General features: G+C 41.6%; 1 protein-coding gene across 6 annotated transcripts in view; it reads left to right on the forward strand.

Annotated features, from left to right (window-relative positions):
• LOC106566212 (dedicator of cytokinesis protein 3) overlaps positions 1 to 12,899 on the forward strand; it is a 401,791-nt gene that overhangs the window by 379,587 nt on the left and 9,305 nt on the right. For 4 of the 6 annotated variants that reach the window (XM_082959510.1, XM_082959512.1, XM_082959513.1 and 1 more), the window contains 3 exons: positions 431 to 558; positions 1,219 to 1,306; positions 4,251 to 4,370. In XM_082959510.1, coding sequence (XP_082815636.1) covers positions 431 to 558; positions 1,219 to 1,306; positions 4,251 to 4,370 — 336 coding nt within the window. The remainder of the gene's footprint in view (positions 1 to 430; positions 559 to 1,218; positions 1,307 to 4,250; positions 4,371 to 12,899) is intronic. The other 2 variants (XM_045691962.2, XM_082959511.1) reach the window with 1 other exon arrangement.

Consider the following 12,899-nt stretch of genomic DNA (forward strand, 5'->3'; position numbering starts at 1 on the left):
TGCTCTGTTCCTCTCTGTCTCCTCTCAGTATCTCTGTCTAGTTTTGATGCTCTGTCCCTCTCTGTCTCCTCTCAGTATCTCTGTCTAGTTGTGATGCTCTGTTCCTCTCTGTCTCCTCTCAGTATCTCTGTCTAGTTGTGATGCTCTGTTCCTCTCTGTCTCCTCTCAGTATCTCTGTCTAGTTGTGATGCTCTGTTCCTCTCTGTCTCCTCTCAGTATCTCTGTCTAGTTGTGATGCTCTGTTCCTCTCTGTCCTGTCTCCTCTCAGTATCTCTGTCTAGTTGTCATGCTCTGTTCCTCTCTGTCCTGTATCCTCTCAGTATCTCTGTCTAGTTTTGATGCTCTGTTCCTCTCTGTCCTGTCTCCTCTCAGTATCTCTGTCTAGTTTTGATGCTCTGTTCCTCTCTGTGTCCTCTGCCCTCTGTGGTAGGCTCCCCGTCGCTGCCAGAAAAATACAGACACAACCGTGAGATGTTGATGCTGCTGCCTCTGCACCGTGAGAGACCCAGTTCTGCCATGTACCCCAACATCACTGAGAACGGACAGGTACAGCTACAGGTACAGCTACAGCTACAGGTACAGGTACAGGTACAGCTACAGCTACAGGTACAGGTACAGCTACAGGTACAGGTACAGGTACAGCTACAGCTACAGCTACAGGTACAGCTACAGGTACAGGTACAGCTACAGGTACAGCTACAGCTACAGGTACAGGTACAGGTACAGCTACAGCTACAGCTACAGGTACAGCTACAGGTACAGGTACAGGTACAGGGACAGCTACTGTTGGCTTGGCCCACGCTACTCCGCTCCTCTTCAATCTCTATCCACAAAGAATCTCACAGTATTGGTGCTGATCTAGGGTCAGTTTCCCCCCTTTTTTTTTTTTTTAGATCATAATCAATATGATTATATGGGCAGATCCTAGGTCAGTACTTCTACTCTGCTTCAATCACTATCTCTATAGATCTTCTTATTGGAACGTAATGAAGTACTTCCTGGTACAGCCAGAGTAGGATGACCCTCACCTCTGGGTCTGGTACCTCTCCATATGTTCTTCCTGTTCCTGCTTGCTTTTTTTTTAGGCCAGATTATTGTAAAAAAGAAAAAAAACACTTTGTGACAACTGCTGATGTAAAAAAAAAAAAGGCTTTATAAAAATACCTTTTGATTTGGTTCACTGATTCATTGGTTGTTGTGTCCTTTCTGTGTCTCCAGCCAACTAACTTCCAGCGAGCGTTGTTCCACCAGGTGATTGGTCCATGCAAGCCCTGTAGCGACCCTAACCTGTCCGTAGCAGAGAAAGGTACTGTTGTCCTGCCTGTCCTCAGCTTATTGCCCTTCAGTCTGACCTTGAGTCTGTTGCGTTAGAGTTACAGTACTTGTCCTATATATATAAAAAAGGGAAATCGCTGCCTACTTCTGATGATAGTCTGTAAGTAGTGTTGTTGCTGCGTTGACTAAAAGCTATCTGTATAAATTCACGAGTGCAGACATTCTGTCAGTCTGCTGTAATACTTCATCACACACCTTCCATCTCTTCTGCCAGTCTGTGTGTTCATGGGTCTGCTTTATCTGTTGATTCAGTCAGTGGGTACAAGGCAGTTCACAGAATCTCCTAATAATTCAGATGGTTTCATCCACAGTATCTTCAGCCTGTAGATATCCCACTGTGGATCATTTTGTAGAGAACAGCCCAGTCGGCACTAACTTGTTGCTATGACTAAAGCCCTTTGTAAGCCTCAGAGTTTATAGAAGGTGATGACCAACTGTTATTCAGAGTTTATAGAAGGTGATAACCAACTCTTGAACAGAGTTTATCGAAGGTGATGACCAACTCTTGAACAGAGTTTATAGAAGGTGATGACCAACTCTTGAACAGAGTTTATAGAAGGTGATGACCAACTCTTGAACAGAGTTTATAGAAGGTGATGACCAACTCTTGAACAGAGTTTATAGAAGGTGATGACCAACTCTTGAACAGAGTTTATAGAAGGTGATGACCAACTCTTGAACAGAGTTTATAGAAGGTGATGACCAACTCTTGAACAGAGTTTATAGAAGGTGATGACCAACTCTTGAACAGAGTTTATCGAAGGTGATGACCAACTCTTGAACAGAGTTTATAGAAGGTGATGACCAACTCTTGAACAGAGTTTATAGAAGGTGATGACCAACTCTTGAACAGAGTTTATCGAAGGTGATGACCAACTCTTGAACAGAGTTTATAGAAGGTGATGACCAACTCTTGAACAGAGTTTATAGAAGGTGATGACCAACTCTTGAACAGAGTTTATCGAAGGTGATGACCAACTCTTGAACAGAGTTTATAGAAGGTGATGACCAACTCTTGAACAGAGTTTATAGAAGGTGATGACCAACTCTTGAACAGAGTTTATCGAAGGTGATGACCAACTCTTGAACAGAGTTTATCGAAGGTGATGACCAACTCTTGAACAGAGTTTATAGAAGGTGATGACCAACTCTTGAACAGAGTTTATCGAAGGTGATGACCAACTCTTGAACAGAGTTTATCGAAGGTGATGACCAACTCTTGAACAGAGTTTATCGAAGGTGATGACCAACTCTTGAACAGAGTTTATCGAAGGTGATGACCAACTCTTGAACAGAGTTTATCGAAGGTGATGACCAACTCTTGAACAGAGTTTATCGAAGGTGATGACCAACTCTTGTACATTTCTCTCCTTCATCTATGTGTGGTACTGGTGTGTTATTGGTCAACCCTGTAAGTCAACATAAACAACATTAATGATACATATTAACCCCCTAAAAAAGAAAAGAATAATCAAAGACGTTACTAACGCCACCATTACAGAACATTGGCTACATTAATATATAAAAAAACATGAGCTGGCTGAGTAATGGCGAATAAACTTTAACCTATAAAAATAGAGTCTCACACCCTATATATATATATATATATATATATATATATATATATATATATATATATAAACTCCCAGTAATTTATTAATTTCGTAATTACTGGGAGTTTATATATAGAGAGTGCGACTCTCTTTAGTTTTTATACATTAATATTACTAACATCGCTGTAAATGCCTTCAATATTAACAAAAGGATGATAATAATGTTGATTTTAATGATGACGATGATGAAGATTTTTTATGGTTATTTTTTTTATTTTTTTTTATTGTAATGATGTTATTGTGTAAATATTACCTGTCTCTCCACTGCAGTCCTAATCTCGGATAAACACAGAACTAAAATATTGCATCAGATGCTGATGATTAATGATGATTCAGAGTTAATTAATTAGATGATTAAGTTCTGGGGGGGGGGGGACGTGTTAGAAAACAAACAGGAAGTGGAAGCAGGGCTGTAGCTCCACCTGGCTTTTGTTTTTCAAGTTAGGGGAAAGTCTATGTGCCAAATGTCCCCTCCACTTCTGAAATTCGCAATATGCGAACACGATTCATGATTTGTCCAAATGATCTGTGCACCGGAAACAAAGTTCCTCATTAGTCGGCGCATCCCACAGTCTGTTGACAGACGTTACGATATCAGTTATGTTATCCCACAACTACGATATCAGTTATGTTATCCCACAGTTACGATATCAGTTATGTTATCCCACAACTACGATATCAGTTATGTTATCCCACAACTACGATATCAGTTATGTTATCCCACAACTACGATATCAGTTATGTTATCCCACAGTTACGATATCAGTTATGTTATCCCACAACTACGATATCAGTTATATTATCCCACAGTTACGATATCAGTTATGTTATCCCACAGTTACGATATCAGTTATATTATCCCACAGTTACGATATCAGTTATGTTATCCCACAACTACGATATCAGTTATGTTATCCCACAACTACGATATCAGTTATGTTATCCCACAACTACGATATCAGTTATGTTATCCCACAACTACGATATCAGTTATGTTATCCCACAGTTACGATATCAGTTATATTATCCCACAGTTACGATATCAATTATGTTATCCCACAGTCTGTTGACAGACGCTTCGATATCAGTTATGTTATCCCACAGTTACGATATCAGTTATATTATCCCACAGTTACGATATCAGTTATGTTATCCCACAGTCTGTTGACAGACGCTTCGATATCAGTTATGTTATCTGTGTCTGTCCACTAGAGATTACTGCCGTCCCAACCATCCTCAGCAGCTCAGGGTTAGGGTGGACAGTAGAGTGAAGTTGTAATATTATCTGTCTCTCCTCTACAGTCCTGACCACCCCCAGCTCCTGGAGTCTGGACAGTGGTACTAGAGAGGCGTTGCCATTCCTGTCCGCCCACGTTGGGAGTGTGTTGGCCCCCCCAGTCCCGCCTCGTAGCCTTCCTCATGGTAAGACCATCTAGACATTGAGTGCCACACTCCAAACTAAACATTTTCTGCTAGTTAAAACAATCAAGAAAGAAAGCTAGCACAAAGCATATGCTGCTCCCAGCTTCTTTAATGGCTTTATTCAAGACCACCTACAATGCCTTGCAAAAGTATTCATCCCCTTTGGCGTAAATTTTTGTACATTTATTACACCTTTATTTAACCATTTAGGCCAGTTAAGAACAAGTTCTCATTTACAACTGCGACCTGGCCAAGATAAAGCAAAGCAGTGCGACAAAAACAACCACAGAGTTACACATAAACAATATAAAAATCTATGTACAGTGTGTTTCAAATGTAGAAGAGTAGGGAGGTAAGGCAATAAATAGGCCAACGAGGCGAAAAAATTACAATTTAGCATTAACACTGGAGTGACAGGTGTGCAGATGTGGATGTGCAAGTAGAGATACTGGGGCGCAAAAGAGCAAAAATAAATAACAATATGGGGATGAGGTAGTTGGATGGGCTATTTACAGATGGGCTATGTACAGATGCAATGATCGGTAAGCTGCTCTGACAGCTGATGCTTAAAGTTAGTGAGGGAGACATGGGTCTCCAGCTTCAGTGATTTTTGCAATTCTTTCTAGTCATTGGCAGCAGAGAACTGGAAGGAAAGGCGGCCAAAAGAGGAGTTGGCTTTGGGGATGACCAGTGAAATATACCTGCTGGAGCGTGTGCTATGGGTGGGTGTTGCTATGGTGACCAGTGAGCTAAGGTGGGGCTTTACCTAGCAAAGACTTATAGATGACCTAGAGCCAGTGGGTTTGGTGACGAATATGAAGCGAGGGCCAGCCAGCATTGGTCAGTAGTACATGGGGCTTCGGTGACACAGCGGATGGCACTGTGATAGACTGCATCCATTTTGCTGAGTAGAGTGTTGGAGGCTATTTTGTAAATGACATTGCCGAAGTCAAGGATCAGTAGGATAGTCAGTTTTACGAGGGTATGTTTAGCAGCATAAGTGAAGGAGGCTTTGTTGCGAAATAGGAAGCCGATTCGAGATTTAATTTTGTATTGGAGATGCTTAATGTGAGTCTGGAAGGAGAGTTTACAGTCTAACCAGACACCCAGGTATTTGTAGTTGTCCACGTATTCTAAGTCAGAACCGTCCAGAGTATTGTCAGGCGGGCAGGTGCGGGCAGCGATCGGTTGAAGAGCATGCATTTAGTTCTACTTGCATTTAAGAGCAGTTGGAGGCCACGGAAGGAGTGCTGTATGGCGTTGAAGCTCGTCTGGAGGTTTGTTAACACAGTGTCCAAAGAAGGGCCAGAGGTATACAGAATGGTGTTGTCTGCATAGAGGTGGATCAGAGAATCACCAGCAGCAGGAGCGACATCATTGATATATACAGAGAAAAGAGTTGGCCTGAGAATTGAACCCTGTGGCACCCCCATAGAAACTGCCAGAGCTCCGGACAACAGGCCATCCGATTTGACACACTGAACTCTATCTGAGAAGCAGTTGGTGAACCAGGCGAGGCAGTCATTTGAGAAACCAAGGCTATTGAGTCTGCCAATAAGAATGTGGTGATTGACAGAGTCGAAAGCCTTGGCCGGGTCGATGAAGAAGGCTGCACAGTACTGTCTTTTATCGATGGCGGTTATGATATCGTTTAGGACCTTGAGCGTGGCTGAGGTGCACCCATGACCAGCTCGGAAACCAGATTGCATAGCGGAGAAGGTATGGTGGGATTCGAAATGGTCGGTGATCTGTTTGTTAACTTGGCTTTTGAAGACTTTAGAAAGGCAGGGCAGGATAGATATAGGTCTGTAACAGTTTGGGTCTAGAGTGTCTCCCCCTTTGAAGAGGTGGATGACCGTGGCAGCTTTCCATTCTTTAGGGATCTCAGACGATACGAAAGAGGTTGAACAGGCTAGTAATAGGGGTTGCAACAATTTCAGCGGATAATTTTTGAGAGGGTCCAGATTGTCTAGCCCAGCTGATTTGTAGGGGTCCAGATTGTGCAGCTCTTTCAGAACATCAGCTATCTGGATTTGGGTGAAGGAGAAGCGGGGGGGCTTGGGCAAGTTGCTGTGCGGGGTGCACAGCTGTTGGCCGGGGTAGGGGTAGCCAGGTGGAAAGCATGGCCAGCCTTAGAAAAATTCTTATTGAAATTCTCGATTATCGTAGATTTATCAGTGGTGACAGTGTTACCTAGCCTCAGTGGGCAGCTGGGAGGAGATGCTCTTATTCTTCATGGACTTTACAGTGTCCCAGAACTTTTTGGAGTTTGTGCTATAGGATGCAAATTTCTGTTTGAAAAAGCTAGCTTTTGCTTTCCTAACTGACTGTGTATATTGGTTCCTAACTTCCCTGAAAATGTGCATATCGCGGGGGTTATTCGATGCTAATGCAGTACGCCACAGGATGTTTTTGTGCTGGTCAAGGGCTGGAGTGAACCAAGGGCTATATCTGTTCTTAGTTCTATATTTTTTTAAAGGGGCATTCTTATTTAAGATGGTGAGGAAAGCATTTTTAAAGAATAACCAGGCATCCTCTACTGACGGGATGAGGTCAATATCCTTCAAGGATACCCGGGCCAGGTCGATTAGAAAGGCCTGCTCGCAGAAGTGTTTTAGGGAGCGTTTGACAGTGATGAGGGGTGGTCGTTTGACCTCGGACCCATTACGGACGCAGGCAATGAGGCAGTGATCGCTGAGATCCTGGTTGAAGACAGCAGAGGTGTATTTAGAGGTCAGGTTGATCAGGATGATATCTATGAGGGTGCCCGTGTTTACGGTTTTAGGGTTCTACCTGGTTGGTTCCTTGATAATTTGTGTGATATTGAGGGCATCTAGCTTAGATTGCAGGATGGCCGGGGTGTTAAGCAGTTTAGGTCACCTAACAGTACATTTTTCCCTATGTTGTTGCTTTACAACCTGTAAGTTTAAATTGATTTTTATTTGGATTTCATGTAATGGACTTACACAAAATAGTCCAAATTGGTGAAATGAAATGAAAAAAATTACTTGTTTCAAATTATTCAAAAAAATAAAAACAGAGAAGTGGTGCGTGCATATGTATTCAACCTATTTGCTATGAAGCCCCTAAATAAGATCTGGTGCAATCAATTACCTTCAGAAGTCACATAATTAGCTCTGCAAGCTCCACAGCGGAGATTGGAGTATCTGTCCATAGGACCACTTTAAGCTCTACACTCCACAGAGCTGAGCATTACGGAAGAGTGTCCAGAAAAAAGCCATTGCTTAAAGAAAAACATAAGCAAACATGTTTGGTGTTCGCCAAAAGGCATGTGGGAGATTCCCCAAACATATGAAAGAAGGTACTCTGGTCAGATGAGACTAATTGAGCTTTTTGGCCGTCAAGGAAAACTGTATGTCTGGCGCAAACCCAACACCTCTCATCACCCCCGAGAACACCATCCCCACAGTGAAGCATGGTGGTGGCAGCATCATGCTGTGGGGATGTTTTTCATTGGCAGGGCCTGGGAAACTGGTCAGAATTGAAGGAATGATGGATGGCGCTAAATATAGGGAAATTCTTCAGTGAAACCTGTTTCAATCTTCCAGAGATTTGAGACTGGGACGGAGGTTCACCTTCCAGCAAGACGATGACCTTAAGCATATTGCTAAAGCAACACTCGAGTGGTTTAAAGGGAAACATTTAAATGTCTTGGAATGGCCTAGTCAAAGCCCAGCCCTCAATCCAATTGAGAATCTGTGGTATGACTTAAAGACTTGAAGGAGCTGGAGCAGTTTTGCCTTGAAGAATGGGCAAAATCCCAGTGGCTAGATGTGCCAAGCTTATAGAGACATACCCCAAGAGACTTGCAGCTGTAACTGCTGCAAAAGGTGGGTCTACAAAGTATTGACTTTGGGGGGGTGAATAGTTATGCATTCTCAAGTTTTCAGTTTTCTTTGGTCATATTTCTTGTTTGTTTCACAATGAAAAATATTTAGCATCTTCAAAGTGGTAGGCATGTTGTGTAAATCAAATGATACAATTTTAATTCCAGGTTGTAAGGCAACAAAATAGGAAAAATGTGAAGGGGGTGAATACTTTCGCAAGCAACTGTATGTACATAACCACCATATTCCTGTTATTGCTGATATTTGAGAATATGGTCTTGTGGTATTTTGTGTGAACGATTGTATTTGTATTTATTATGGATCCCCATTAGTTCCTGCCAAGGCAGCAGCTACTCTTCCTGGGGTGTAGCAAAATTAAGGCAGTTTATACAATTTTAAAAACATTACAGTACATTCACAGATTTCGCAACTGACTGTGTTCCCTCAGGCCCCTACTCCACCACTACCACATATCTACAGTACTAAATCCACGTGTATGTGTGTATAGTGCGTATGTTATCATGTGTGCGTGTGTGTTCGTATGCATGTGTCTGTGCCTATGTTTGTTTCACAGTCCCCACTGTTCAATAAGGTGTTTTTTTTATCTCTTTTTCAAATCTGATTCTACTGTTGCATCAGTTACTTGATGTGGAATAGAGTTCCATGTAGTCATGGCTCTATGTAGTACTGTGCACCTCCCATAGTCTGTTCTGGACTTGGGGACTGTGAAGAGACCTCTTGTAATATGTCTTGTGGGGTATGCTTGTGTCTCTGTACTGTGTGTTAGTAGTTAAACATGTCAATACCTCTCATAAATGCAAGTAGTGATGAAGTCAATCTCTCCTCTACTTTGAGCCATGAGAGATTGACATGAATATTTTGTTATCTCTCTGTGTACATCCAAGGGCCAGCCGTGCTGCCCTGTTCTGAGCCAATTGCAATTTTCCTAAGTCCCTTTTTGTGGCACCTGACCACACGACTGAACAGTAGTCCAGGTGAGATAAAACTAGTGTTAAGTTGGTACAGCAGTGCTTTATTATGGACAGACTTCTCCCCATCTTATATACTGTTGTATCAATATGTTTTGACCATGACAGTTTACAATCCAGGGTTACTCCAAGCAGTTTAGTCACCTCAACTTGCTCAATTTCCAAATGATTTATTACAAGATTTAGTTGAGGTTTAGGGTTTAGTGAATGATTTGTCCCAAATACAATGCTTTTAGTTTTAGAAATATTTACGACTAACTTATTCCTTGCCACCTGAAACTAACTGCAGCTCTTTGTTGAGTGTTGCAGTCATTCCAATCGCTGTTGTAGCTGACGTGTATACTGTTGAGTTATCCCCATACACAACTTGCTTTACTCAAAGCCTGTTGCCTGTTGCATGTTGTTAGTAAAGATTGAAAAAGTAAGGGGCCTTGACAGCTGCCCTGGGGAATTCCTGATTCTACCAGGGTTATGTTTAAGAGGCTTCCATTAAAGAACACCCTCTATGTTCTGTTAGACAGGTTACTCTTTATCCACAATATAGCAGGTGGTGGAAAGCCATAACGCATACGTTTTTCAAGCAGCAGACTATGATAATGCCAAAAGCTGAACTGAAGTCAAGCAGCCACCCCACAATATTTTTATCATCGATTTCACTCAGCCAATCATTGGTCATTTATAAGCGTGCTGAAAGTCTGTTTTCAATTTGTTACTGTAAAATAGCATTCTGTCTGGTAAAACACCATTTTTTTCCAAAGGTTTACTAAGGTTTGTTAACAGGCTGATTGGTCGGCTATTTGAGACAGTAAAGGGGGCTTTACTATTCCTGGGTAGCGGAATGACTTTTGCTTCCCTCCAGGCATGAGGGCACACACTTTCTAGTAGGCATAAATTGAAAATATGGCAAATAGGAGTTGCAATGTTGTCCGCTATTTTCCTCAGTAATTTTCCATCCAAGTTATCAGACCTTGTTGATAGACAACAAAAATGTTTTCACTTTATGGAATTCAAAATTACGATGCTTGTCTTTCATCATTTGGTCATATATACTTGGATGTGTAGTGTTTGTTGCTGCATGTCATGCCTAAATTTGCTAATCTTGCCACTGAAAAAATCAAATAAATTGTTTTGGTCACATGCGCCGAATAAAACAAGTGTAGACCTTACCTTGAAATAGTTACTTACGAGCCCTTTCACACAATGAAGTTAAAAAGGACAAACATTTACAAAGAGATATAAAGAAAATAGTAACAAAATAAAATAACAATAACGAGGCAATATACAGGCTATATACAAGGAGTCAGTGTACGAGGTAGTTGGGATGATTGAGGTAATACGTACATGTAGGTTTGGTTATGTGATTGATTGATTGATTGATTTGATTGATTGATTGATTGATTGAAGTACTTGTAGGTAGCAGAAACTCTGGGTATCCATTTGATTAACTGTTCAGCAGTCTTAGGGCTTTTGGGGTAGAAGCTGTTACGGAGCCTTTTGGTGCCAAACTTGGCGCTCCGGTACCGCTTGCCGTGCGGTAGCAGAGAGAACAGTCTATGACTGGGGTGGCTGGAATCTTTGACAATTTTTAGGGCCTCCCTCTGACACCACCTGGTATAGAGGTCCTGGATGGCAGGGAGCTCGGCCCCAGTGATGTACTGGGCCGTACACACTACCCTCTGTAGCGCCTTGCGGTTGGATGCTGTTTCTGTGCGTGTATATGTATGCATGTGTGTGTTTGTTTAACCATCAGCCCTCTGTGATCAGCAGTCTCAGGTCCATGTCAGAGTTGATCATGCAGTTTGATGCAGTTTTGGTATATTTGCATTTTATTAGGATCCCCATTAGCTGTTGCAAAAGCAGCAGCTACTCTTCTTGGGGTCCACACAAAACATGAAACCTGACATAATACAGAATATGTATAGACAAGAACAGCTCAAGTACAGAACTACATACATTTTTAAAAAGGCACACGTACCCTACATATCAATACATAGACACAAAATATTTAGGTTAGGTGTGAGGTGTTGCTTTATCTGTTTTTTGAAACCAGGTTTGCTGTTCATTTGAGCAATATGAGATGGAAGGAAGTTCCATGCAATAATAGCTCTATATAATACTGTACTCTTTCTTGAATTTGTTCTGGATTTGGGGACTATGAAAATACCCCTGGTGGCATGTCTGGTGGGATAAGTGTGTGTGTCAGAGCTGTGTGTAAATTGATTATGCAAATATTTTGGGATTTTCAATATATTCATGTTTCTTATAAAAATAAGTGATGCAGTCAGTCTCTCCTCAACTCTTAGCCAAGAGAGACTGGCATGCATAGTATTTATATCAGCCCTCTGATTACATTGAAGAAGAGCAAGACATGCCGTTCTGTTCTGGGCCAGCTACAGCTGAACTATGTCTTTCCTTGCAGCACTCAACCACATAGCTGGACAGTAATCAAGATAAGACAAAACTAAAGCCTGCAGGACTTTTTGGAGTGTGGTGTCAAAAAAGCAGAGCATCTCTTTATTACGGACAGACCTCTCCCCATCATTACAACCATTGAATCTATATGTTTTGACCATGACAGTTTACAATCTAAGGTAACTCCAAGTAATTTAGTATTTTCAACTTGTTCAACAGCCACACAATTCACTACCAGATTCAGCTGAGGTCTAGAACTTAAGGAATGATTTGTACCAAATACAATGCTCTTAGTTTTAGAGATGTTCAGGACCAGTTTATTACTGGCCACCCATTCCAAAACAGACTGCAACTCTTTGTTAAGGGTTTCAGTGACTTCATTAGCTGTGGTTACTGATGCGTATATGGTTAAGTCATCAGCATACATGGACACACATTGCTTTGTTTAATGCCAGTGGCAGGTCATTGGTAAAAATAGAAAAGAGTAGAGGGCCTAGAGAGCCGCCCTGCGGTACACCTCACTTTACCACACGTTTGACATTAGAGAAGCTTCCATTAAAGAAAACCCTTTGAGTTCTATTAGATAGATAGCTCTGAATCCACTATATGGAAGAGGTTGAAAAGCCATAACACATATTGTTTTCTCAACAACAGGTTATGGTCAATAATATCAAAGGCTGCACTGACGTCTAACAGTACTGCTCCCTCAATCTTATTATTATCGATTTCTTTCAACCAATCATCAGTAATTTGTGTCAGTGCGGTACATGTTCAGTGCCTATAAGCATGCTGGAAGTCTGTCAATTTTGGAATACAGAGAAATAGCATTGTATTTGGTCAAACACAGTACTTTTTCCACCTCTCCAAAACTAACTTTGCAATGCTTTTTCTTTCATTATTAGTTTTTTTATGCATGAATACGATTGGCTCACTGTTCGTTGATGGCATAAGTTTGCCCACTTTTGCCAATGAAGTAATCATTAAAATAATTCGCAACATCAAATGGTTTGATGCAGTTTGTTGTATTTTTTATGAAGTTTGTTGGGAGCTTCTGATTCCAATAGATCCCCCAGGAATCCTTCAACTTCCGTCGACTAGTGATCTGTCTGTGATTGTAGCTCTCCTTTGTCCCTGTGTTTCTATGTTGTAAAGGGCCAGTCCTGTGTCATCCTATCCAGGGATATAGTGGTTCAGAAAGGTGGGTAAACACTGATGACGAGCAGCAAGTCAATTAGCTAGCATAATTAGTGTGTAAACCACAGGTGTCCCAACTCATTCCA

The sequence above is a fragment of the Salmo salar genome, chromosome 12 (assembly GCF_965601325.2).
Source record: "Salmo salar chromosome 12, fSalSal1, whole genome shotgun sequence".
In the NCBI taxonomy this organism is placed as follows: Eukaryota; Metazoa; Chordata; class Actinopteri; order Salmoniformes; family Salmonidae; genus Salmo; species Salmo salar.